Source organism: Salmo salar, chromosome 09, assembly GCF_965601325.2.
Source record: "Salmo salar chromosome 09, fSalSal1, whole genome shotgun sequence".
In the NCBI taxonomy this organism is placed as follows: Eukaryota; Metazoa; Chordata; class Actinopteri; order Salmoniformes; family Salmonidae; genus Salmo; species Salmo salar.
The window spans coordinates 59,100,981-59,126,472 of record NC_138299.1 but is presented as its reverse complement, the minus strand read 5'-3'; the positions used below and the strand labels follow the sequence as shown (position 1 = coordinate 59,126,472).

The following is a 25,492-nucleotide window of genomic DNA, read 5'->3' as shown; positions in this document are numbered from 1 at the left end:
GGTGTGTGTTCCTCTTCTCTAGGGGTTAGGATAGGGGTTAGGGTAGGGTAGGGGGTTAGAACCTGGTGTGTTCCTCTTCTCCAGTGGTCAGGGTAGGGGTTGGGGTTAGGGGTTTGGGTTAGGGTAGGGATTATGGGGTTATAACCTGGTGTGTTCCTCTTCTCCAGTGGTGGGGTTAGGGGTTAGGGGTAGGGGTAGGGGTTAGGGTAGGGATTATGGGGTTATAACCTGGTGTGTGTTCCTCTTCTCCAGTGGTAGGGTTAGGGGATAGGGGTTAGGGGTTAGGGGATAGGGGTTGGGGTTTATGGTTAGGGTTGGGGTTAGGGGTTTGGGTTAGGGTAGGGATTATGGGGTTATAACCTGGTGTGTTCCTCTTCTCCAGTGGTAGGGTAGGGGTTATGGGTTAGGGGTTATGGGTTAGGGGTTATAACCTGGTGTGTGTTCCTCTTCTCCAGTGGTTAGAGCTCCACCTGAACCAGCACATCCCCACCTCACTGCTCCTCCTCTCCAGAGCCATGTTCCTCCCTGATACCCTCTCCCCTGCTGACCAGCTCAAGACCACCCTGCAGAATCTGCCTGACATAGTGGTATGTATGAGTACAGTTCCACCTGGAAATAGTGGTATGTATGAGTACAGTTCCACCTGGAAATAGTGGTATGTATGAGTACAGTTCCACCTGGAAATAGTGGTATGTATGAGTACAGTTCCACCTGGAAATAGTGGTATGTATGAGTACAGTTCCACCTGGAAATAGGGGGGCGCCCGGGGGGTGTGTGTGTATGAGTACAGTTCCACCTGGAAATAGGGGGGTGTGTGTGTATGAGTACAGTTCCACCTGGAAATAGGGGGGGGGGTGTGTGTGTATGAGTACAGTTCCACCTGGAAATAGGGGGGGGGTGTGTGTGTATGAGTACAGTTCCACCTGGAAATAGGGGGGGGGTGTGTGTGTATGAGTACAGTTCCACCTGGAAATAGGGGTGTGTGAGTGTGAGTACAGTTCCACCTGGAAATAGGGGTGTGTGTGTGTGAGTACAGTTCCACCTGGAAATAGGGGTGTGTGTGAGTACAGTTCCACCTGGAAATAGGGGTGTGTGTGTGTGTGTGTGTGTATGAGTACAGTTCCACCTGGAAATAGTGGTGTGTGTGTGTGTGTACAGTTCCACCTGGAAATAGTGGTGTGTGTGTGTACAGTTCCACCTGGAAATAGTGGTGTGTGTGTGTGTGTGTGTGTGTGTGTGTGAGTACAGTTCCACATGGAAATAGGGGTGTGTGTATGAGTACAGTTCCACATGGAAATAGGGGTGTGTGTATGAGTACAGTTCCACATGGAAATAGGGGTGTGTGTATGAGTACAGTTCCACATGGAAATAGGGGTGTGTGTATGAGTACAGTTCCACATGGAAATAGGGGTGTGTGTATGAGTACAGTTCCACATGGAAATAGGGGTGTGTGTATGAGTACAGTTCCACATGGAAATAGGGGTGTGTGTATGAGTACAGTTCCACATGGAAATAGGGGTGTGTGTATGAGTACAGTTCCACCTGGAAATAGGGGTGTGTGTATGAGTACAGTTCCACCTGGAAATAGGGGTGTGTGTATGAGTACAGTTCCACCTGGAAATAGGGGTGTGTGTATGAGTACAGTTCCACCTGGAAATAGGGGTGTGTGTGTATGAGTACAGTTCCACCTGGAAATAGGGGTGTGTGTGTGTATATGAGGACAGTTCCACCTGGAAATAGTGGTGTGTGTGTGTATATGAGGACAGTTCCACCTGGAAATAGTGGTGTGTGTGTGTGTGAGTACAGTTCCACCTGGAAATAGGGGTTTGTATGAGTACAGTTCCACCTGGAAATAGGGGTGTGTGAGTACAGTTCCACCTGGAAATAGGGGTGTGTATGAATACAGTTCCACATGGAAATAGTGTGTTTGTGTGTGTGTGTGTGAGTACAGTGCCACATGGAAATAGGGGTGTGTGTGTGTGTGTGTGTGTATGAGTACAGTTCCACCTGGAAATAGGGGTGTGTGTGTGTATGAGTACAGTTCCACATGGAAATAGGTGTGTGTGTGTGTGTGTGTATGAGTATAGTTCCACCTGGAAATAGTGGTGTGTATGAGTACAGTTCCACCTGGAAATAGGGGTGTGTGTGTATGAGTACAGTTCCACCTGGAAATAGGTGTGTGTGTGTGTGTGTGTGTACAGTTCCACCTGGAAATAGGTGTATATGAGTACAGTTCCACATGGAAATAGGGGTGTGTGTGTATGAGTACAGTTCCACCTGGAAATAGGTGTGTGTGTGTATGTATATGAGTACAGTTTCACCTGGAAATAGGGGTGTGTATGAGTACAGTTCCACCTGGAAATAGGGGTGTGTATGAGTACAGTTCCACCTTGCAATAGTGGCGTGTGTGTGTATGAGTACAGTTCCACCTGGAAATAGGGGTGTATGAGTACAGTTCCACATGGAAATAGGGGTGTGTGTGTATGAGTACAGTTCCACCTGGAAATAGGGGTGGGTGTGTGTGTGTGTGTGTATATGAGGACAGTTCCACCTGGAAATAGGGGTGTGTGTGTGTGTATGAGTACAGTTTCACCTGGAAATAGGGGTGTGTGTGTGAGTACAGTTCCACATGGAAATAGGGGTGTGTGTATGAGTACAGTTCCACATGGAAATAGGGGTGTGTGTATGAGTACAGTTCCACCTGGAAATAGTGGTGTGTGAGTACAGTTCCACCTGGAAATAGTGGTGTGTGTGTGTGTGTACAGTTCCACCTGGAAATAGTGGTGTGTGTGTGTGTGTGTGTGTGTGAGAGTACAGTTTCACCTGGAAATAGGGGTGTGTGTGTGAGTACAGTTCCACATGGAAATAGGGGTGTGTATGAGTACAGTTCCACCTGGAAATAGGGGTGTGTATGAGTACAGTTCCACCTGGAAATAGGGGTGTGTATGAGTACAGTTCCACCTGGAAATAGTGGTGTGTATGAGTACAGTTCCACCTGGAAATAGGGGTGTGTGTGTGTATGAGTACAGTTCCACCTGGAATTAGGGGTGTGTTTGTACAGTTCCACATGGAAATAGGGGTGTGTGTATGAGTACAGTTCCACATGGAAATAGGGGTGTGTATGAGTACAGTTCCACATGGAAATAGGGGTGTGTATGAGTACAGTTCCACCTGGAAATAGGGGTGTGTATGAGTACAGTTCCACCTGGAAATAGGGGTGTGTATGAGTACAGTTCCACCTGGAAATAGTGGTGTGTGTGTGTGTATGAGTACAGTTCCACCTGGAAATAGGGGTGTGTGTGTACAGTTCCACATGGAAATAGGGGGGGGTGTATGAGTACAGTTCCACATGGAAATAGGGGGGGGTGTATGAGTACAGTTCCACCTGGAAATAGTGGTGTGTGTATGAGTACAGTTCCACCTGGAAATAGGGGGGGGGGTGTATGAGTACAGTTCCACCTGGAAATAGTGGCGTGTGTGTGTATGAGTACAGTTCCACCTGGAAATAGGGGTGTATGAGTACAGTTCCACCTGGAAATAGGGGTGGGTGTGTGTGTGTGTGTGTGTATATGAGGACAGTTCCACCTGGAAATAGGGGTGTGTGTCTGTATGAGTACAGTTTCACCTGGAAATAGGGGTGTGTGTGTGAGTACAGTTCCACATGGAAATAGGGGTGTGTGTATGAGTACAGTTCCACCTGGAAATAGTGGTGTGTGTGTGAGTACAGTTCCACCTGGAAATAGTGGTGTGTGTGTGTGTGTGTGTGTGTGTGTGTACAGTTCCACATGGAAATAGGGGTGTGTATGAGTACAGTTCCACATGGAAATAGGGGTGTGTGTATGAGTACAGTTCCACATGGAAATAGGGGTGTGTGTATGAGTACAGTTCCACCTGGAAATAGTGGTGTGTATGAGTACAGTTCCACCTTGCAATAGTGGCGTGTGTGTGTATGAGTACAGTTCCACCTGGAAATAGGGGTGTATGAGTACAGTTCCACATGGAAATAGGGGTGTGTGTGTATGAGTACAGTTTCACCTGGAAATAGGGGTGTGTGTGTGAGTACAGTTCCACATGGAAATAGTGGTGTGTGTGTGTGTACAGTTCCACCTGGAAATAGTGGTGTGTGTGTGTGTGTGAGAGTACAGTTTCACCTGGAAATAGGGGTGTGTGTGTGTGTACAGTTCCACATGGAAATAGGGGTGTGTGTGTGTACAGTTCCACATGGAAATAGGGGTGTGTATGAGTACAGTTCCACATGGAAATAGTGGTGTGTATGAGTACAGTTCCACCTGGAAATAGTGGTGTGTATGAGTACAGTTCCACCTGGAAATAGGGGTGTGTATGAGTAGAGTTCCACCTGGAAATAGGGGTGTGTATGAGTAGAGTTCCACCTGGAAATAGGGGTGGGTGTGTATGAGTACAGTTCCACCTGGAAATAGGGTTGTGTGTGTGTGTGTGTGTGTGTATGAGGACAGTTCCACCTGGAAATAGGGGTGTGTGTGTGTATGAGTACAGTTCCACCTGGAAATAGGGGTGTGTGTGTGTATGAGTACAGTTCCACCTGGAAATAGTGGTTTGTGTGTGTACAGTTCCACCTGGAAATAGTGGTGTGTGTGTGTGAGTACAGTTCCACCTGGAAATAGGGGTGTGTATGAGTACAGTTCCACATGGAAATAGGGGTGTGTATGAGTACAGTTCCACCTGGAAATAGTGGTGTGTATGAGTACAGTTCCACCTGGAAATAGTGGTGTGTATGAGTACAGTTCCACCTGGAAATAGGGGTGTGTATGAGTAGAGTTCCACCTGGAAATAGGGGTGTGTATGAGTAGAGTTCCACCTGGAAATAGGGGTGGGTGTGTGTGTGTGTGTATGAGGACAGTTCCACCTGGAAATAGGGGTGTGTGTGTGTATGAGTACAGTTCCACCTGGAAATAGGGTTGTGTGTGTGTGTGTGTATGAGTACAGTTCCACCTGGAAATAGTGGTGTGGTGTGTGTGTGTGTGTGTGTACAGTTCCACCTGGAAATAGTGGTGTGTGTGTGTGTGTGAGTACAGTTCCACCTGGAAATAGTGGTGTGTGTGTGTGTGTGTGTGTGTGTGTACAGTTCCACCTGGAAATAGTGGTTTGTGTGTGTACAGTTCCACCTGGAAATAGTGGTGTGTGTGTGAGTACAGTTCCACCTGGAAATAGTGGTGTGTGTGTGAGTACAGTTCCACCTGGAAATAGTGGTGTGTGTGTGTGAGTACAGTTCCACCTGGAAATAGGGGTTTGTATGAGTACAGTTCCACCTGGAAATAGGGGTGTGTATGAGTACAGTTCCACCTGGAAATAGGGGTGTGTATGAGTACAGTTCCACCTGGAAATAGGGGTGTGTATGAGTACAGTTCCACCTGGAAATAGGGGTGTGTGTGTATGAGTACAGTTCCACCTGGAAATAGGGGTGTGTGTGTGTGTGTGTGTGTATGAGTACAGTTCCACCTGGAAATAGGTGTGTGTGTGTATATGAGTACAGTTCCACATGGAAATAGGTGTGTGTATGAGTACAGTTCCACCTGGAAATAGGGGTGGGTGTGTATGAGTACAGTTCCACATGGAAATTGTGTGTGTGTGTGTGTGTGTGTGTGTGTGTGTACAGTTCCACATGGAAATAGGTGTGTGTGTGTGAGTACAGTGCCACCTGGAAATAGGGGTGTGTGTGTGAGTACAGTTCCACCTGGAAATAGTGGTGTGTATGAGTACAGTTCCACCTTGCAATAGTGGCGTGTGTGTATGAGTACAGTTCCACCTGGAAATAGGGGTGTATGAGTACAGTTCCACATGGAAATAGGGGTGTGTGTGTATGAGTACAGTTCCACCTGGAAATAGGGGTGGGTGTGTGTGTGTATATGAGGACAGTTCCACCTGGAAATAGGGGTGTGTGTATGAGTACAGTTCCACCTGGAAATAGTGGTGTGTATGAGTACAGTTCCACCTGGAAATAGTGGTGTGTATGAGTACAGTTCCACCTTGCAATAGTGGCGTGTGTGTGTATGAGTACAGTTCCACCTGGAAATAGGGGTGTATGAGTACAGTTCCACATGGAAATAGGGGTGTGTGTGTATGAGTACAGTTCCACCTGGAAATAGGGGTGGGTGTGTGTGTGTGTGTGTGTATATGAGGACAGTTCCACCTGGAAATAGGGGTGTGTGTATGAGTACAGTTTCACCTGGAAATAGTGGTGTGTATGAGTACAGTTTCACCTGGAAATAGTGGTGTGTGTGTGTACAGTTCCACCTGGAAATAGTGGTGTGTGTGTGTGTGTACAGTACCACCTGGAAATAGTGGTGTGTGTGTGTGTGTACAGTTCCACCTGGAAATAGTGGTGTGTGTGTGTACAGTTCCACCTGGAAATAGGGGTGTGTGTGTGTGTGTGTGTGTGTGTGTGTGTGTGTGTACAGTTCCACCTGGAAATAGTGGTGTGTGTGTGTGTGAGTACAGTTCCACCTGGAAATAGGGGTTTGTGTGAGTACAGTTCCACCTGGAAATAGGGGTTTGTATGAGTACAGTTCCACCTGGAAATAGGGGTGTGTGAGTACAGTTCCACCTGGAAATAGGGGTGTGTATGAATACAGTTCCACATGGAAATAGGGGTGTGTGTATGAGTACAGTTCCACCTGGAAATAGGGGTATGTGTGTGTGTGTGTGTGTGTGTGTGTGTGTGTGTGTGTGTGAGAGAGTACAGTTCCACCTGGAAATAGGGGTGTGTGTGTGTGTGTACAGTTCCACATGGAAATAGGGGGGGGTGTATGAGTACAGTTCCACATGGAAATAGGGGTGTGTGTATGAGTACAGTTCCACCTGGAAATAGGGGTGGGTGTGTGTGTATATGAGGACAGTTCCACCTGGAAATAGGGGTGTGTGTGTGTGTGTGTATGAGTACAGTTTCACCTGGAAATAGGGGTGTGTGTGTGTGTATGAGTACAGTTCCACCTGGAAATAGGGGGGTGTGTGTGTGTGTACAGTTTCACCTGGAAATAGGGGTGTGTGTGTGTACAGTTTCACCTGGAAATAGGGGTGTGTGTGTGTGTGTGTGTGTGAGTACAGTTCCACATGGAGATAGGGGGGGTTATGAGTACAGTTCCACATGGAAATAGGGGTGTGTGTATGAGTACAGTTCCACCTGGAAATAGTGGTGTGTGTGTGTGTACAGTTCCACCTGGAAATAGTGGTGTGTGTGTGTACAGTTCCACCTGGAAATAGTGGTGTGTGTGTGTGTGAGTACAGTTCCACCTGGAAATAGTGGTGTGTGTGTGTGTGTGTGTGTGTGTGTACAGTTCCACCTGGAAATAGTGGTTTGTGTGTGTACAGTTCCACCTGGAAATAGTGGTGTGTGTGTGTGTACAGTTCCACCTGGAAATAGTGGTGTGTGTGTGTGTGAGTACAGTTCCACCTGGAAATAGTGGTGTGTGTGTGTGTGTGTGTGTGTGTACAGTTCCACCTGGAAATAGTGGTTTGTGTGTGTACAGTTCCACCTGGAAATAGTGGTGTGTGTGTGAGTACAGTTCCACCTGGAAATAGTGGTGTGTGTGTGAGTACAGTTCCACCTGGAAATAGTGGTGTGTGTGTGTGAGTACAGTTCCACCTGGAAATAGGGGTTTGTATGAGTACAGTTCCACCTGGAAATAGGGGTGTGTATGAGTACAGTTCCACCTGGAAATAGGGGTGTGTATGAGTACAGTTCCACCTGGAAATAGGGGTGTGTATGAGTACAGTTCCACCTGGAAATAGGGGTGTGTGTGTATGAGTACAGTTCCACCTGGAAATAGGGGTGTGTGTGTGTGTGTGTGTGTATGAGTACAGTTCCACCTGGAAATAGGTGTGTGTGTGTATATGAGTACAGTTCCACATGGAAATAGGTGTGTGTATGAGTACAGTTCCACCTGGAAATAGGGGTGGGTGTGTATGAGTACAGTTCCACATGGAAATTGTGTGTGTGTGTGTGTGTGTGTGTGTGTGTGTACAGTTCCACATGGAAATAGGTGTGTGTGTGTGAGTACAGTGCCACCTGGAAATAGGGGTGTGTGTGTGAGTACAGTTCCACCTGGAAATAGTGGTGTGTATGAGTACAGTTCCACCTTGCAATAGTGGCGTGTGTGTATGAGTACAGTTCCACCTGGAAATAGGGGTGTATGAGTACAGTTCCACATGGAAATAGGGGTGTGTGTGTATGAGTACAGTTCCACCTGGAAATAGGGGTGGGTGTGTGTGTGTATATGAGGACAGTTCCACCTGGAAATAGGGGTGTGTGTATGAGTACAGTTCCACCTGGAAATAGTGGTGTGTATGAGTACAGTTCCACCTGGAAATAGTGGTGTGTATGAGTACAGTTCCACCTTGCAATAGTGGCGTGTGTGTGTATGAGTACAGTTCCACCTGGAAATAGGGGTGTATGAGTACAGTTCCACATGGAAATAGGGGTGTGTGTGTATGAGTACAGTTCCACCTGGAAATAGGGGTGGGTGTGTGTGTGTGTGTATATGAGGACAGTTCCACCTGGAAATAGGGGTGTGTGTATGAGTACAGTTTCACCTGGAAATAGTGGTGTGTATGAGTACAGTTTCACCTGGAAATAGTGGTGTGTGTGTGTACAGTTCCACCTGGAAATAGTGGTGTGTGTGTGTGTGTACAGTACCACCTGGAAATAGTGGTGTGTGTGTGTGTGTACAGTTCCACCTGGAAATAGTGGTGTGTGTGTGTACAGTTCCACCTGGAAATAGGGGTGTGTGTGTGTGTGTGTGTGTGTGTGTGTACAGTTCCACCTGGAAATAGTGGTGTGTGTGTGTGTGAGTACAGTTCCACCTGGAAATAGGGGTTTGTGTGAGTACAGTTCCACCTGGAAATAGGGGTTTGTATGAGTACAGTTCCACCTGGAAATAGGGGTGTGTGAGTACAGTTCCACCTGGAAATAGGGGTGTGTATGAATACAGTTCCACATGGAAATAGGGGTGTGTGTATGAGTACAGTTCCACCTGGAAATAGGGGTATGTGTGTGTGTGTGTGTGTGTGTGTGTGTGTGTGTGTGTGAGAGAGTACAGTTCCACCTGGAAATAGGGGTGTGTGTGTGTGTGTACAGTTCCACATGGAAATAGGGGGGGGTGTATGAGTACAGTTCCACATGGAAATAGGGGTGTGTGTATGAGTACAGTTCCACCTGGAAATAGGGGTGGGTGTGTGTGTATATGAGGACAGTTCCACCTGGAAATAGGGGTGTGTGTGTGTGTGTGTATGAGTACAGTTTCACCTGGAAATAGGGGTGTGTGTGTGTGTATGAGTACAGTTCCACCTGGAAATAGGGGGGTGTGTGTGTGTGTACAGTTTCACCTGGAAATAGGGGTGTGTGTGTGTACAGTTTCACCTGGAAATAGGGGTGTGTGTGTGTGTGTGTGTGTGAGTACAGTTCCACATGGAGATAGGGGGGGTTATGAGTACAGTTCCACATGGAAATAGGGGTGTGTGTATGAGTACAGTTCCACCTGGAAATAGTGGTGTGTGTGTGTGTACAGTTCCACCTGGAAATAGTGGTGTGTGTGTGTACAGTTCCACCTGGAAATAGTGGTGTGTATGAGTACAGTTCCACCTGGAAATAGGGGTGTGTATGAGTAGAGTTCCACCTGGAAATAGGGGTGGGTGTGTATGAGTACAGTTCCACCTGGAAATAGGGTTGTGTGTGTGTGTGTGTGTGTGTGTGTGTATGAGGACAGTTCCACCTGGAAATAGGGGTGTGTGTGTGTATGAGTACAGTTCCACCTGGAAATAGTGGTGTGGTGTGTGTGTGTACAGTTCCACCTGGAAATAGTGGTGTGTGTGTGTGTGAGTACAGTTCCACCTGGAAATAGTGGTGTGTGTGTGTGTGTGTGTGTGTACAGTTCCACCTGGAAATAGTGGTGTGTGTGTGTACAGTTCCACCTGGAAATAGTGGTGTGTGTGTGTACAGTTCCACCTGGAAATAGTGGTTTGTGTGTGTACAGTTCCACCTGGAAATAGTGGTGTGTGTGTGTACAGTTCCACCTGGAAATAGTGGTGTGTGTGTGTGAGTACAGTTCCACCTGGAAATAGTGGTGTGTGTGTGTGAGTACAGTTCCACCTGGAAATAGTGGTGTGTGTGTGTGAGTACAGTTCCACCTGGAAATAGTGGTGTGTGTGTGTGTGTGTGAGTACAGTTCCACCTGGAAATAGTGGTGTGTGTGTGTGTGTGTGTGAGTACAGTTCCACCTGGAAATAGTGGTGTGTGTGTGTGAGTACAGTTCCACCTGGAAATAGGGGTTTGTATGAGTACAGTTCCACCTGGAAATAGGGGTGTGTGTGTATGAGTACAGTTCCACCTGGAAATAGGGGTGTGTGTGTGTGTGTGTGTGTGTATGAGTACAGTTCCACCTGGAAATAGGTGTGTGTGTGTATATGAGTACAGTTCCACATGGAAATGTGTGTGTATGAGTACAGTTCCACCTGGAAATAGTGGTGTGGTGTGTGTGTGTGTGTACAGTTCCACCTGGAAATAGTGGTGTGTGTGTGTGTGAGTACAGTTCCACCTGGAAATAGGGGTGGGTGTGTATGAGTACAGTTCCACATGGAAATTGTGTGTGTGTGTGTACAGTTCCACATGGAAATAGGTGTGTGTGTGTGTGTGTGTGAGTACAGTGCCACCTGGAAATAGGGGTGTGTGTGTGAGTACAGTTCCACCTGGAAATAGTGGTGTGTATGAGTACAGTTCCACCTTGCAATAGTGGCGTGTGTGTATGAGTACAGTTCCACCTGGAAATAGGGGTGTGTGTGTGTGTGTGTGTGTGTGTGTATGAGTACAGTTCCACCTGGAAATAGGTGTGTGTGTGTATATGAGTACAGTTCCACATGGAAATAGGTGTGTGTATGAGTACAGTTCCACCTGGAAATAGGGGTGGGTGTGTATGAGTACAGTTCCACATGGAAATTGTGTGTGTGTGTGTGTGTGTGTGTGTGTGTGTGTGTGTGTGTGTACAGTTCCACATGGAAATAGGTGTGTGTGTGTGTGTGTGTGTGTACAGTTCCACATGGAAATAGGTGTGTGTGTGTGTGTGTGTGTGAGTACAGTTCCACCTGGAAATAGTGGTGTGTATGAGTACAGTTCCACCTGGAAATAGGGGTGTATGAGTACAGTTCCACATGGAAATAGGGGTGTGTGTGTATGAGTACAGTTCCACCTGGAAATTGGGGTGGGTGTGTGTGTGTATATGAGGACAGTTCCACCTGGAAATAGGGGTGTGTGTATGAGTACAGTTCCACCTGGAAATAGTGGTGTGTATGAGTACAGTTCCACCTGGAAATAGTGGTGTGTATGAGTACAGTTCCACCTTGCAATAGTGGCGTGTGTGTGTGTATGAGTACAGTTCCACCTGGAAATAGGGGTGTATGAGTACAGTTCCACATGGAAATAGGGGTGTGTGTGTATGAGTACAGTTCCACCTGGAAATAGGGGTGGGTGTGTGTGTGTGTGTGTATATGAGGACAGTTCCACCTGGAAATAGGGGTGTGTGTGTGTATGAGTACAGTTTCACCTGGAAATAGTGGTGTGTATGAGTACAGTTTCACCTGGAAATAGGGGTGGGTGTGTGTGTGTATATGAGGACAGTTCCACCTGGAAATAGGGGTGTGTGTATGAGTACAGTTCCACCTGGAAATAGTGGTGTGTATGAGTACAGTTCCACCTGGAAATAGTGGTGTGTATGAGTACAGTTCCACCTGGAAATAGGGGTGGGTGTGTGTGTGTGTGTATATGAGGACAGTTCCACCTGGAAATAGGGGTGTGTGTGTGTGTATGAGTACAGTTTCACCTGGAAATAGTGGTGTGTATGAGTACAGTTTCACCTGGAAATAGTGGTGTGTGTGTGTACAGTTCCACCTGGAAATAGTGGTGTGTGTGTGTGTGTGTACAGTACCACCTGGAAATAGTGGTGTGTGTGTGTGTGTACAGTTCCACCTGGAAATAGTGGTGTGTGTGTGTACAGTTCCACCTGGAAATAGTGGTGTGTGTGTGTACAGTTCCACCTGGAAATAGTGGTGTGTGTGTGTACAGTTCCACCTGGAAATAGTGGTGTGTGTGAGTACAGTTCCACCTGGAAATAGTGGTGTGTGTGAGTACAGTTCCACCTGGAAATAGGGGTTTGTGTGAGTACAGTTCCACCTGGAAATAGGGGTTTGTATGAGTACAGTTCCACCTGGAAATAGGGGTGTGTGAGTACAGTTCCACCTGGAAATAGGGGTGTGTATGAATACAGTTCCACATGGAAATAGGGGTGTGTGTATGAGTACAGTTCCACCTGGAAATAGGGGTGTGTGTGTGTGTGTGTGTGTGTGAGAGAGTACAGTTCCACCTGGAAATAGGGGTGTGTGTGTGTGTGTACAGTTCCACATGGAAATAGGGGGGGGTGTATGAGTACAGTTCCACATGGAAATAGGGGTGTGTGTATGAGTACAGTTCCACCTGGAAATAGGGGTGGGTGTGTGTGTATATGAGGACAGTTCCACCTGGAAATAGGGGTGTGTGTGTGTGTGTATGAGTACAGTTTCACCTGGAAATAGGGGTGTGTGTGTGTGTATGAGTACAGTTCCACCTGGAAATAGGGGGGTGTGTGTGTGTGTGTGTGTACAGTTTCACCTGGAAATAGGGGTGTGTGTGTGTACAGTTTCACCTGGAAATAGGGGTGTGTGTGTGTGTGAGTACAGTTCCACATGGAGATAGGGGGGGTTATGAGTACAGTTCCACATGGAAATAGGGGTGGGGGTATGAGTACAGTTCCTCATGGAAATAGGGGTGTGTGTATGAGTACAGTTCCACCTGGAAATAGTGGTGTGTGTGTGTGTGTGTACAGTTCCACCTGGAAATAGTGGTGTGTGTGTGTACAGTTCCACCTGGAAATAGTGGTGTGTATGAGTACAGTTCCACCTGGAAATAGGGGTGTGTATGAGTAGAGTTCCACCTGGAAATAGGGGTGTGTATGAGTAGAGTTCCACCTGGAAATAGGGGTGGGTGTGTATGAGTACAGTTCCACCTGGAAATAGGGTTGTGTGTGTGTGTGTGTGTGTGTATGAGGACAGTTCCACCTGGAAATAGGGGTGTGTGTGTGTATGAGTACAGTTCCACCTGGAAATAGGGTTGTGTGTGTGTGTGTGTATGAGTACAGTTCCACCTGGAAATAGTGGTGTGGTGTGTGTGTGTGTGTGTACAGTTCCACCTGGAAATAGTGGTGTGTGTGTGTGTGAGTACAGTTCCACCTGGAAATAGTGGTGTGTGTGTGTGTACAGTTCCACCTGGAAATAGTGGTTTGTGTGTGTACAGTTCCACCTGGAAATAGTGGTGTGTGTGTGAGTACAGTTCCACCTGGAAATAGTGGTGTGTGTGTGTGAGTACAGTTCCACCTGGAAATAGTGGTGTGTGTGTGTGAGTACAGTTCCACCTGGAAATAGGGGTTTGTATGAGTACAGTTCCACCTGGAAATAGGGGTGTGTATGAGTACAGTTCCACCTGGAAATAGGGGTGTGTATGAGTACAGTTCCACCTGGAAATAGGGGTGTGTGTGTATGAGTACAGTTCCACCTGGAAATAGGGGTGTGTGTGTGTGTGTGTGTGTGTATGAGTACAGTTCCACCTGGAAATAGGTGTGTGTGTGTATATGAGTACAGTTCCACATGGAAATAGGTGTGTGTATGAGTACAGTTCCACCTGGAAATAGGGGTGGGTGTGTATGAGTACAGTTCCACATGGAAATTGTGTGTGTGTGTGTGTGTGTGTGTGTGTGTGTGTACAGTTCCACATGGAAATAGGTGTGTGTGTGTGTGTGTGTGTGTGAGTACAGTGCCACCTGGAAATAGGGGTGTGTGTGTGAGTACAGTTCCACCTGGAAATAGTGGTGTGTATGAGTACAGTTCCACCTTGCAATAGTGGCGTGTGTGTATGAGTACAGTTTCACCTGGAAATAGTGGTGTGTATGAGTACAGTTTCACCTGGAAATAGTGGTGTGTGTGTGTACAGTACCACCTGGAAATAGTGGTGTGTGTGTGTGTGTACAGTTCCACCTGGAAATAGTGGTGTGTGTGTGTACAGTTCCACCTGGAAATAGGGATGTGTGTGTGTGTGTGTACAGTTCCACCTGGAAATAGTGGTGTGTGTGTGTGTGAGTACAGTTCCACCTGGAAATAGGGGTTTGTGTGAGTACAGTTCCACCTGGAAATAGGGGTTTGTATGAGTACAGTTCCACCTGGAAATAGGGGTGTGTGAGTACAGTTCCACCTGGAAATAGGGGTGTGTATGAATACAGTTCCACATGGAAATAGGGGTGTGTGTATGAGTACAGTTCCACCTGGAAATAGGGGTATGTGTGTGTGTGTGTGTGTGTGTGTGAGAGAGTACAGTTCCACCTGGAAATAGGGGTGTGTGTGTGTGTGTGTGTGTACAGTTCCACATGGAAATAGGGGGGGGTGTATGAGTACAGTTCCACATGGAAATAGGGGTGTGTGTATGAGTACAGTTCCACCTGGAAATAGGGGTGGGTGTGTGTGTATATGAGTACAGTTCCACCTGGAAATAGGGGGGTGTGTGTGTGTGTGTGTGTGTACAGTTTCACCTGGAAATAGGGGTGTGTGTGTGTGTACAGTTTCACCTGGAAATAGGGGTGTGTGTGTGTGTGTGAGTACAGTTCCACATGGAGATAGGGGGGGTTATGAGTACAGTTCCACATGGAAATAGGGGGGGTTATGAGTACAGTTCCACATGGAAATAGGGGTGGGGGTATGAGTACAGTTCCTCATGGAAATAGGGGTGTGTGTATGAGTACAGTTCCACCTGGAAATAGTGGTGTGTGTGTGTGTGTGTGTACAGTTCCACCTGGAAATAGTGGTGTGTATGAGTACAGTTCCACCTGGAAATAGGGGTGTGTATGAGTAGAGTTCCACCTGGAAATAGGGGTGTGTATGAGTAGAGTTCCACCTGGAAATAGGGGTGTGTATGAGTAGAGTTCCACCTGGAAATAGGGTTGTGTGTGTGTGTGTGTGTATGAGGACAGTTCCACCTGGAAATAGGGGTGTGTGTGTGTATGAGTACAGTTCCACCTGGAAATAGGGTTGTGTGTGTGTGTGTGTATGAGTACAGTTCCACCTGGAAATAGTGGTGTGGTGTGTGTGTGTGTACAGTTCCACCTGGAAATAGTGGTGTGTGTGTGTGTGAGTACAGTTCCACCTGGAAATAGTGGTGTGTGTGTGTACAGTTCCACCTGGAAATAGTGGTTTGTGTGTGTACAGTTCCACCTGGAAATAGTGGTGTGTGTGTGAGTACAGTTCCACCTGGAAATAGTGGTGTGTGTGTGTGAGTACAGTTCCACCTGGAAATAGTGGTGTGTGTGTGTGAGTACAGTTCCACCTGGAAATAGGGGTTTGTATGAGTACAGTTCCACCTGGAAATAGGGGTGTGTATGAGTACAGTTCCACCTGGAAATAGGGGTGTGTATGAGTACAGTTCCACCTGGAAATAGGGGTGTGTGTGTATGAGTACAGTTCCACCTGGAAATAGGGGTGTGTGTGTGTGTGTGTGTGTGTGTGTGTGTGTATGAGTACAGTTCCACCTGGAAATAGGTGTGTGTGTGTATATGAGTACAGTTCCACATGGAAATAGGTGTGTGTATGAGTACAGTTCCACCTGGAAATAGGGGTGGGTGTGTATGAGTACAGTTCCACATGGAAATTGTGTGTGTGTGTGTGTGTGTGTGTGTGTGTACAGTTCCACATGGAAATAGGTTGTGTGTGTGTGAGTACAGTGCCACCTGGAAATAGGGGTGTGTGTGTGAGTACAGTTCCACCTGGAAATAGTGGTGTGTATGAGTACAGTTCCACCTTGCAATAGTGGCGTGTGTGTATGAGTACAGTTCCACCTGGAAATAGGGGTGTATGAGTACAGTTCCACATGGAAATAGGGGTGTGTGTGTATGAGTACAGTTCCACCTGGAAATAGGGGTGGGTGTGTGTGTGTATATGAGGACAGTTCCACCTGGAAATAGGGGTGTGTGTATGAGTACAGTTCCACCTGGAAATAGTGGTGTGTATGAGTACAGTTCCACCTGGAAATAGTGGTGTGTATGAGTACAGTTCCACCTTGCAATAGTGGCGTGTGTGTGTATGAGTACAGTTCCACCTGGAAATAGGGGTGTATGAGTACAGTTCCACATGGAAATAGGGGTGTGTGTGTATGAGTACAGTTCCACCTGGAAATAGGGGTGGGTGTGTGTGTGTGTGTGTATATGAGGACAGTTCCACCTGGAAATAGGGGTGTGTGTGTGTGTATGAGTACAGTTTCACCTGGAAATAGTGGTGTGTATGAGTACAGTTCCACCTGGAAATAGTGGTGTGTGTGTGTGTGTGACAGTACCACCTGGAAATAGTGGGTGTGTGTGTGTGTGTACAGTTCCACCTGGAAATAGTGGTGTGTGTGTACAGTTCCACCTGGAAATAGGGGTGTGTGTGTGTGTGTGTGGACAGTTCCACCTGGAAATAGTGGTGTGTGTGTGTGTGAGTACAGTTCCACCTGGAAATAGGGGTTTGTGTGAGTACAGTTCCACCTGGAAATAGGGGTTTGTATGAGTACAGTTCCACCTGGAAATAGGGGTTTGTATGAGTACAGTTCCACCTGGAAATAGGGGTGTGTGAGTACAGTTCCACCTGGAAATAGGGGTGTGTATGAATACAGTTCCACATGGAAATAGGGGTGTGTGTATGAGTACAGTTCCACCTGGAAATAGGGGTATGTGTGTGTGTGTGTGTGTGTGAGAGAGTACAGTTCCACCTGGAAATAGGGGTGTGTGTGTGTGTGTGTGTGTGTACAGTTCCACATGGAAATAGGGGGGGGTGTATGAGTACAGTTCCACATGGAAATAGGGGGGGGTGTATGAGTACAGTTCCACCTGGAAATAGGGGTGGGTGTGTGTGTATATGAGGACAGTTCCACCTGGAAATAGGGGTGTGTGTGTGTGTATGAGTACAGTTTCACCTGGAAATAGGGGTGTGTGTGTGTGTGTATGAGTACAGTTCCACCTGGAAATAGGGGGGTGTGTGTGTGTGTGTACAGTTTCACCTGGAAATAGGGGTGTGTGTGTGTACAGTTTCACCTGGAAATAGGGGTGTGTGTGTGTGTGTGAGTACAGTTCCACATGGAGATAGGGGGGGTTATGAGTACAGTTCCACATGGAAATAGGGGGGGGGTATGAGTACAGTTCCACATGGAAATAGGGGTGGGGGTATGAGTACAGTTCCTCATGGAAATAGGGGTGTGTGTATGAGTACAGTTCCACCTGGAAATAGTGGTGTGTGTGTGTGTGTGTGTGTACAGTTCCACCTGGAAATAGTGGTGTGTGTGAGAGTACAGTTTCACCTGGAAATAGGGGGTGTGTGTATGAGTACAGTTCCACCTGGAAATAGGTGTGTGTGTGTGTGTGTGTGTGTGGTGGTGTGTGTGTGTGTGTACAGTTCCACATGGAAATAGGGTGTGTGTGTATGAGTACAGTTCCACCTGGAAATAGGGGTGTGTGTGTATGAGTACAGTTCCACCTGGAAATAGGGGTGTGTGTGTATGAGTACAGTTCCACCTGGAAATAGGGGGTGTGTGGGATGAGTACAGTTCCACCTGGAAATAGGGGTGGGTGTGTATGAGTACAGTTCCACCTGGAAATAGGGTGTGTGTGTACAGTTCCACATGGAAATAGGGGTGTGTGTGTATGAGTACAGTTCCACCTGGAAATAGGGGTGTGTGTGTGTGTATGAGTACAGTTCCACCTGGAAATAGGGGTGTGTGTGTATGAGTACAGTTCCACCTGGAAATAGGGGTGTGTGTGTGTGTGTGTGTGTGTGTGTGAGTACAGTTCTACCTGGCAATAGTGGTGTGTATGAGTACAGTTCCACCTGGAAATAGGGGTGGGTGTGTATGAGTACAGTTCCACATGGAAATTGTGTGTGTGTGTGTGTGAGAGTACAGTTTCACCTGGAAATAGTGGTGTGTGTGTGTGTGTGTGTGTATGATTACAGTTCCACATGGAAATAGGTGTGTGTATGAGTACAGTTCTACCTGGCAATAGTGGTGTGTATGAGTACAGTTCCACCTGGAAATAGGGGTGGGTGTGTATGAGTACAGTTCCACATGGAAATTGTGTGTGTGTGTGTGTGTGTGTGTGTACAGTTCCACATGGAAATAGGGGTGTGTGTGAGTACAGTGCCACCTGGAAATAGGGGTGTATGTGTGAGTACAGTTTCACCTGGAAATAGGGGTGTGTGTGAGGACAGTTCCACCTGGAAATAGGGGGGGGGGGGGTGTGTGTATGAGTACAGTTCCACCTGGAAATAGGGGGGGGGGGGGGGTGTGTATGAGTACAGTTCCACCTGGAAATAGGGGGGGGGGGGGGGTGTGTGTGTGTGTGTGTACAGTTCCACCTGGAAATAGGGGGGTGTGTGTGTGTGTGTGTGTGTGTACAGTTCCACCTGGAAATAGGGGTGTGTGTGTGTGTGTGTGTGTATGAGTACAGTTCCACATGGAAATAGTGGTGTGTGTGTGTGTGTGTGTGTGTGTGTGTGTGTGTATGAGTACAGTTCCACATGGAAATAGGGGTTTGTGTGTATGAGTACAGTTCCACATGGAAATAGGGGTGGGTGTGTATGAGTACAGTTCCACATGGAAATAGGGGTGGGTGTGTATGAGTACAGTTCCACCTGGAAATAGGGGTGGGTGTGTATGAGTACAGTTCCACCTGGAAATAGTGGTGTGTATGAGTACAGTTCCAACTGCTGGTACAGGGTTGGTATACTGACATGGGTGTGTGTGTGTAGCCGCCTTCTGTTTTAACCTGGAGCGTCGTTCGTTTATTCACATACGTTCTCTCCGTCTCCAGGCCGAGGTGGTCAGGGTCAGTGTCTCTGGGAGGGTGTAGGGATAGAGGTCAGGGTGAGAGGTCAGGGTCTCTGACATGGTGTAGGGTTAGAGGTTAGGGTTATGTATGACTTGGTGTGTCTCTCTCTCTCTCTCTCTCCAGGCTAAGGAGGCCCAGGTTAAGGTGGCTGAGATGGAGCTGTCCCAGGTGGACAACAAGACCAAGCTGGAAGCAACGCTGCAGGAGGAGGCAGCGATACGTCAGGATAACAAGGACAGAGAGCTGGAGAGGCTGGCGGACGCAGCAGAGAGGACAGAGTTCTCCCTCTCTAATGGGGACATGTCTAAACACTCAGAGACACTACGGGACACTGCGCCTGTCCTAGAGGGCATGAAGGTAACACACAGACCAACACCTGTCCTAGAGGGCATGAAGGTAACACACAGACCAACACCTGTCCTTTAGGGCATGAAGGTAACACACAGACCAACACCTGTCCTTTAGGGCATGAAGGTAACACACAGACCAACACCTGTCCTAGAGGGCATCAAGGTCTTCGGGTGATTTGAATAGATTTCACCATAATCATATTTTATACTGAACAAAAATATTTTAAAAACATGTAAAGTGTTGGTCCCATGTTTCATGAGCTGAAATAAGATCCCAGACATGTTCCATATGAACAAAAAGCTTATTTCGCTCAAATGTTTTGCACAAATCTGTTTACATTCCTGTTTGTGAGCGTTTTTCCTTTGCCAAGATAGGCCACACCTGTCAGGTGGATGGATTATCAAGAAGCTGATTAAACAGCATGACCATTACACAGGTGCACCTTGTGCTGGGGACAATAAAAGGCCACTCTAAAATGTGCTGTTTTGTCATACAACACAATGCCACTGAGTGTGCAATTGGCACGCTGATTGCAGGAATGTCCACCAGAGCTGTTGCCAGATAATTTAATATTAATTTCTCTACCATAAGCCACCTCCGACATAATTTTAGAGAATTTGGCAGTACGTCCAACCGGCCTCCCAACCGCAGACGGTGTGTATGGCGTTGTGTGGACGAGTGGTTTGCTGATGTCAACAGAGTGCCCCATGGTGGAGTGGGGTTATGGTATGGGCAGGCGTAAGCTACGAACACCATTGCATTTTATGGCAATTTGAATGCACAGAGATACCGTGATGAGGTCCTGAGGCCCGTTGTCATTCCATTCATCCGCCGCCATCACCTCATGTTTCAGCATGATAATGCACAGTCCCATGTCTCAAGGATCTGTACACAATTCCTGGAAGCTGAAAATGTCCCAGTTCTTCCATGGCCTGCATACTCACCGACATGTCACCCATTGAGCATGTTTGGGATGCTCTGGATCAACGTGTACAACAGCGTGTTCCAGTTCCCGCCAATATCCAGGAACTTCGCACAATCTTGTAGATTGTTTGCAGATGATAGTCAGATAATGTATGATGATTACATTATCTGAACATCATAACCTGATCATTAGTAAGGTCTGTGGACTCATCTGGCTGTTCCATACCTGCTGCTCATGGTGCCATGGTGATCATGCTGTTAATTGACTACAGCTCAGCCTTCAACACCATAGTACCCTCCAACGTCATCATTAAGCTCTGGGCCCTGGGTCTGAACCCCGAGCCTGTGCAACTCAGTCCAGGACTTTCTGACGGGCCGCCCCCAGGTGGTGAAGGTAGGAAACAACATCTCCACCCCGCTGATCCTCAACACTGGGGTCCCACAAGGGTGCGTTCTCAGCCCTCTCCTGTACTCCCTGTTCACCCATGACTGCATGGTCACGCACGCCTCTAACTCAATCATCAAGTTTGCAGACGACACTACAGTGGTAGGCTTGATTACCAACAACGACGAGACGGCCTACAGGGAGGAGGTGAGGGCCCTCGGAGTGTGGTGTCAGGAAAATAACCTCACACTCAACGTCAACAAAACAAAGGAGATGATCGTGGACTTCAGGAAACAGCAGGGGGAGCACCCCCCTATCCACATCGACAAAACAGCAGTGGAGAAGGGGTAACGTTTTAAGTTCGTCGGGCATACACATCACGGACAAACTGAAATGGTCCACCCACACAGACAGCGTGGTGAATAAGGCGCTATAACGCCTCTTCAACCTCAGGAGGCTGAAGGAAATTGGCTTGGCTGCTAAGACCCTCACAAACTTTTAGATATGCATCGAGAGCATCCTGTCGGGCTGTATCACCGCCTGGTACGGCAACTGCTCCGCCCACAACCGCAAGGCCCTCCAGAGGGTGGTGAGGTCTGCACAACGCATCACCAGGGGCAAACTACCTGCCCTCCAGGACACCTACAGCACCCGATGTCATAGGAAGGCCAAAAAGATCATCAAGGACAACAACCACCCGAGCCACTGCCTGTTCATCCCGCTATCATCCAGAAGGCGAGGTCAGTACAGGTGCATCAAAGCTGGGACCGAGAGACTGAAAAACAGCTACCATCTGAAGGCCTTCAGACTGTTAAATAGCAATCACTAGCCGTCCAACACCCAGTACCCTGCCCTGAACTTTGTCACCGTTACTAGCCGGCTACCACCCAGTTACTCAACCCTGCACCTTAGAGGCTACTGCTCTATGTACATAGACATGGAATCATTGGCCACTTTAATGATGATTATGTAATGCTTTACTAAGCTCATATGTATATACTGTGTTCTAGGCAATGCCATCCTATTCAACTATTGCTGTATACACTATTCTATCCTACGACAATCCTATCCTGTTGTCCTGTACCAAACTGTATAATAGTATATATTGTCCTGTACCCTGCTGGGTGTTTTACCTAATAAACTGGTCACTGAGTGTCTGTCCTGTACCAAACTGTATAATAATAAGGAAGAGATAGACATGTTGAGTGATGCTTGTACCCAGCTGTATAATTGTATATATTGTCCCCTACAGGGAGAGGAGATCACTAAGGAAGAGATAGACATGTTGAGTGATGCTTGTACCCAGCTGAAGGGACAGAAGAAGTTACTCACTCTGGAAAAGGAGGAGCTAGAGGACCTGAAAGACGATGTGCAGGAGTACAGCGAGGTAAGGTGGGATCTCCACTACTGACGGGGGTAAGGTGGGATCTCCACTACTGACGGGGGTAAGGTGGGATCTCCACTACTGACGGGGGTTTCTGTGTTTCTGTCCAGGACCTGAAGGAGATAAAGAAGGAGTTATCTAAGACTGGCCAGGAGAAGGCCGTGCAGGAGAGTAAGGCCTCTCAGCGGCTCTCTAAGAGGGTCAACAGGATGATCGGTAGGATAGGAAAGATCATCACAGAGCTGGAGCAGGACAAGGTGGTCCTGGATGGACAGATGGACAGACCATCCACTCCTCCTATTGGGTAAGAAATCAGCAGCCTCATCATAGAACCACTCTGGGAACCAATGGGGGTGTCCGATCAGACTGGAACAGGATATGGACGTCATGTGACCGGCGTTAACGTGTCGTTACCGGTAGTTACCAATGGGCTAAACGTGTAGTTACCAGTAGTTACCAATGGGCTAAACGTGTAGTTACCAATGGGCTAAACGTGTAGTTACCAATGGGCTAAACGTGTAGTTACCAATGGGCTAAACGTGTAGTTACCAATGGGCTAAACGTGTAGTTACCAATGGGCTAAACGTGTAGTTACCAATGGGCTAAACGTGTAGTTTCCGGTAGTTACCAATGGGCTAAACGTATAGTTAGGTAGCATTTGGAGTAATGGGTTAGGAGTCTTATTCACATGCTGAAATGTGTTGCCTCCAAAGAAATATCACTTAATATGCCTTCAACAAAAACTAGGCTAGTTTGAAAATTGGATAATGTTCATTTGACATTTGATGGAGAATGGATGATCATCATAGTGGTTGTTGACGGTGTGTCTGGGTTGTTGACGGTGTGACAGGGTCAAAGCATAGGGTAGGGCAATGTGAGCAGGACCAGCGGTGTCGTTTGACTTAACAAACGAGGATCAGATGTCGTCGACCTTCTTTTCAAAATGGTTGACGAAGTCATCCGCGGAGAGGGAGGAGGGGGAGGAGGATTCAGGAGGGAGGAGAAGGTGGCAAAGATCTTCCTAGGGTTAGAGGCAGATGCTTGGAATTTAGAGTGGTAGAAAGTGGCTTTAGCAGCAGAATCAGAGGAGGAAAATGTAGAGAGGAGGGTGTGAAAAGATGCCAGGTCCGCAGGGAGGCGAATTTTCCTCCATTTCCGCTCGGCTGCCCGGAGCCCTGTTCTGTGAGCTCGCAATGAGTCGTCAAGCCACGGAGCAGGAGGGGAGGACCGAGCCGGCCTGGAGGATAGGGGACATAGAGAATCAAAGGATGCAGAAAGGGAGGAGAGGAGGGTTGAGGAGGCAGAGTCAGGAGATGGGATTGAGCAGAGGGAAGAGATGATGGGATGGAAGAGGAGAGAGTAGCAGGAGAGAGGGAGCGAAGGTTGCGACGGCACAATAACATCTGAGTAGGGGCAGAGTGAGAAGTGTTGGAGGAGAGTGAGAGGGAAAAGGATACAAGGTAGTGGTCGGAGACTTGGAGGGGAGTTGCAGTGAGATTAGTAGAAGAACAGCATCTAGTAAAGATGAGGTCAAGCGAATTGCCTGCCTTGTGAGTAGGGGGGGACGGTGAGAGGGTGAGGTCAAAAGAGGAGAGGAGTGGAAAGAAGGAGGCAGAGAGGAATGAGTCAAAGGTAGATGTAGGGAGGTTAAAGTCACCCAGAACTGTGAGGGGTGAGCCATCCTCAGGAATGGAACTTATCAAGGCGTCAAGCTCATTGATGAACTCTCCAAGGGAACCTGGAGGGCAATAAATGGTAAGGATGTTAAGCTTGAATGGGCTGGTAACTGTGACAGCATGGAATTCAAAGGAGGAGATAGACAGATGGGTCAGGGGAGAAAGAGAGAATGTCCACTTGGGAGAGATGAGGATTCCAGTGCCACCACCCTGCTGGCCAGATGCTCTCGGGTTATGCGAGAACACGTGGTCAGACGAGGAGAGAGCAGTAGGAGTAGCAGTGTTTTCTGTGGCGGTGTTGACGGTGTGTCAGGGTTGTTGACGGTGTGTCAGGGTTGTTGACGGTGTGTCAGGGTTGTTGACGGTGTGGCAGGGTTGTTGACGGTGTGTCTGGGTGACAGGGTTTGATATCCTACTCAGAACAAGGGTTTCCGTTAGGAAAATGTGGCGTCGGACATTTGAGAAATTTACCGGATCCATATGCATTGGGTGCATAACCTGATTACGGCGTCCACCCACGGTGCTCAGAATAACAAAGTCAAATTTAGATTATTGCAATCCATGTTAACAGAACATGCAAGTCGAGGATGCAACGATGTGTAAAGCAATGAGTCTGATGCAACAGATCAGAACCTTTAGTTTAAAATGTTGATAAACCATTTTTTCTTCATATTATAAGCGCAGCAATGCGCACAAGGCAGTAAAATACGCGCAAACACTGTTGTCAAAAGCCAGCGGTTTCATGTGAAGGAGATGAAAATATCCGTTAGAAATTTAGAAAGAGGGGAGATCAACTTGCATGGGCTGCTAATATGACTAGGATTATCATCAACTAGCATGGGTTGAAAATATGACTATGATTATCAACAACTAGCATGGGCTGCTAATATGACTAGGATTATCATCAACTAGCATGGGGGGCTAATATGACTATGATTGTGCCTTTGGTAACTGGAAAATGGAAAAAGTTCATATCAAATAATTGCCTCCATGGATATGGTCTGATTTTGGCTAAGCTACTTCGAAGCGAGGAAAGACATGCCTCAATATGTAGTAAAACATTCAGGTTTCCAACAATTTAAGTACATGTTTTCAAAATGCGTACTGCCTCCAGCTCATTGGGAAGTGGTGTGTGAAGTTGCCTCTGCTGTTTGAGATGCTATAGCAGGAGCTCTCTCGCTGTCGGACAGATTTTCTGCTCATAGGCTTTGTATCTGTGTGATTTAAATGTGACCCACTACCTCTTTTCAGTCATATGTAGCAACATTTGAAATTGTGTTTTTTACATTGGATAAAAGTAGAGATTTAGCAAGAAAAATGGTATCATTCACTGTAGCTGAGGAACAATGGGAAAGTAATTCTGCTATGAAAGTTGATGAACTTGTAAACTCACTTTTGAGAAAGTGGTCCTTGAATGTTTTGGTACCTACTGGAGAGTTCTTCTTTGTCTACACCCATTCAGCATCGTTCCCACCCTCTTAAGCCTTAGCCCCACCCATCTCTTTAAGGATTATCATTTGAGGCCATGTGCTAAACAGAGTGAGTAGTGTAGTAAACAACCAATGTTTTCAAGACTTAGTGGTGAAAATAGTAGCTCCAGGTAAAAATACAATATCTAGTCCTTGGCCTATATCCTAATCTGACTTTGGTGCAGGTCATGTTGTTCACATTACTGTCTCTGGTAAACACACTATATAAAATTGAAGATTGTTTGTTACATGCACAGGATACCGACGGTGTCATAGCCGCTAAAGCTAACCAACTAGGTTCAATGTGCCAGCTAACATTAACTAACAGTACACTTTAACTTGGGCTTTTG

General features: G+C 47.2%; 1 protein-coding gene across 4 annotated transcripts in view; it reads left to right on the top strand.

The window, feature by feature from the left end:
• The window catches only part of letm1 (leucine zipper-EF-hand containing transmembrane protein 1), a 54,861-nt gene that overhangs the window by 17,645 nt on the left and 11,724 nt on the right, over positions 1 to 25,492 (top strand). For all 4 annotated transcript variants that reach the window (XR_014378779.1, XM_045723820.2, XM_045723819.2 and 1 more), the window contains exons 8-11: positions 456 to 587; positions 19,077 to 19,310; positions 21,866 to 22,000; positions 22,108 to 22,301. Coding sequence is in view for 3 of the 4 variants with exons in the window: in XM_045723820.2 (XP_045579776.1) it covers positions 456 to 587; positions 19,077 to 19,310; positions 21,866 to 22,000; positions 22,108 to 22,301 (695 nt within the window). In the remaining variant the exon portion in view is untranslated. The remainder of the gene's footprint in view (positions 1 to 455; positions 588 to 19,076; positions 19,311 to 21,865; positions 22,001 to 22,107; positions 22,302 to 25,492) is intronic.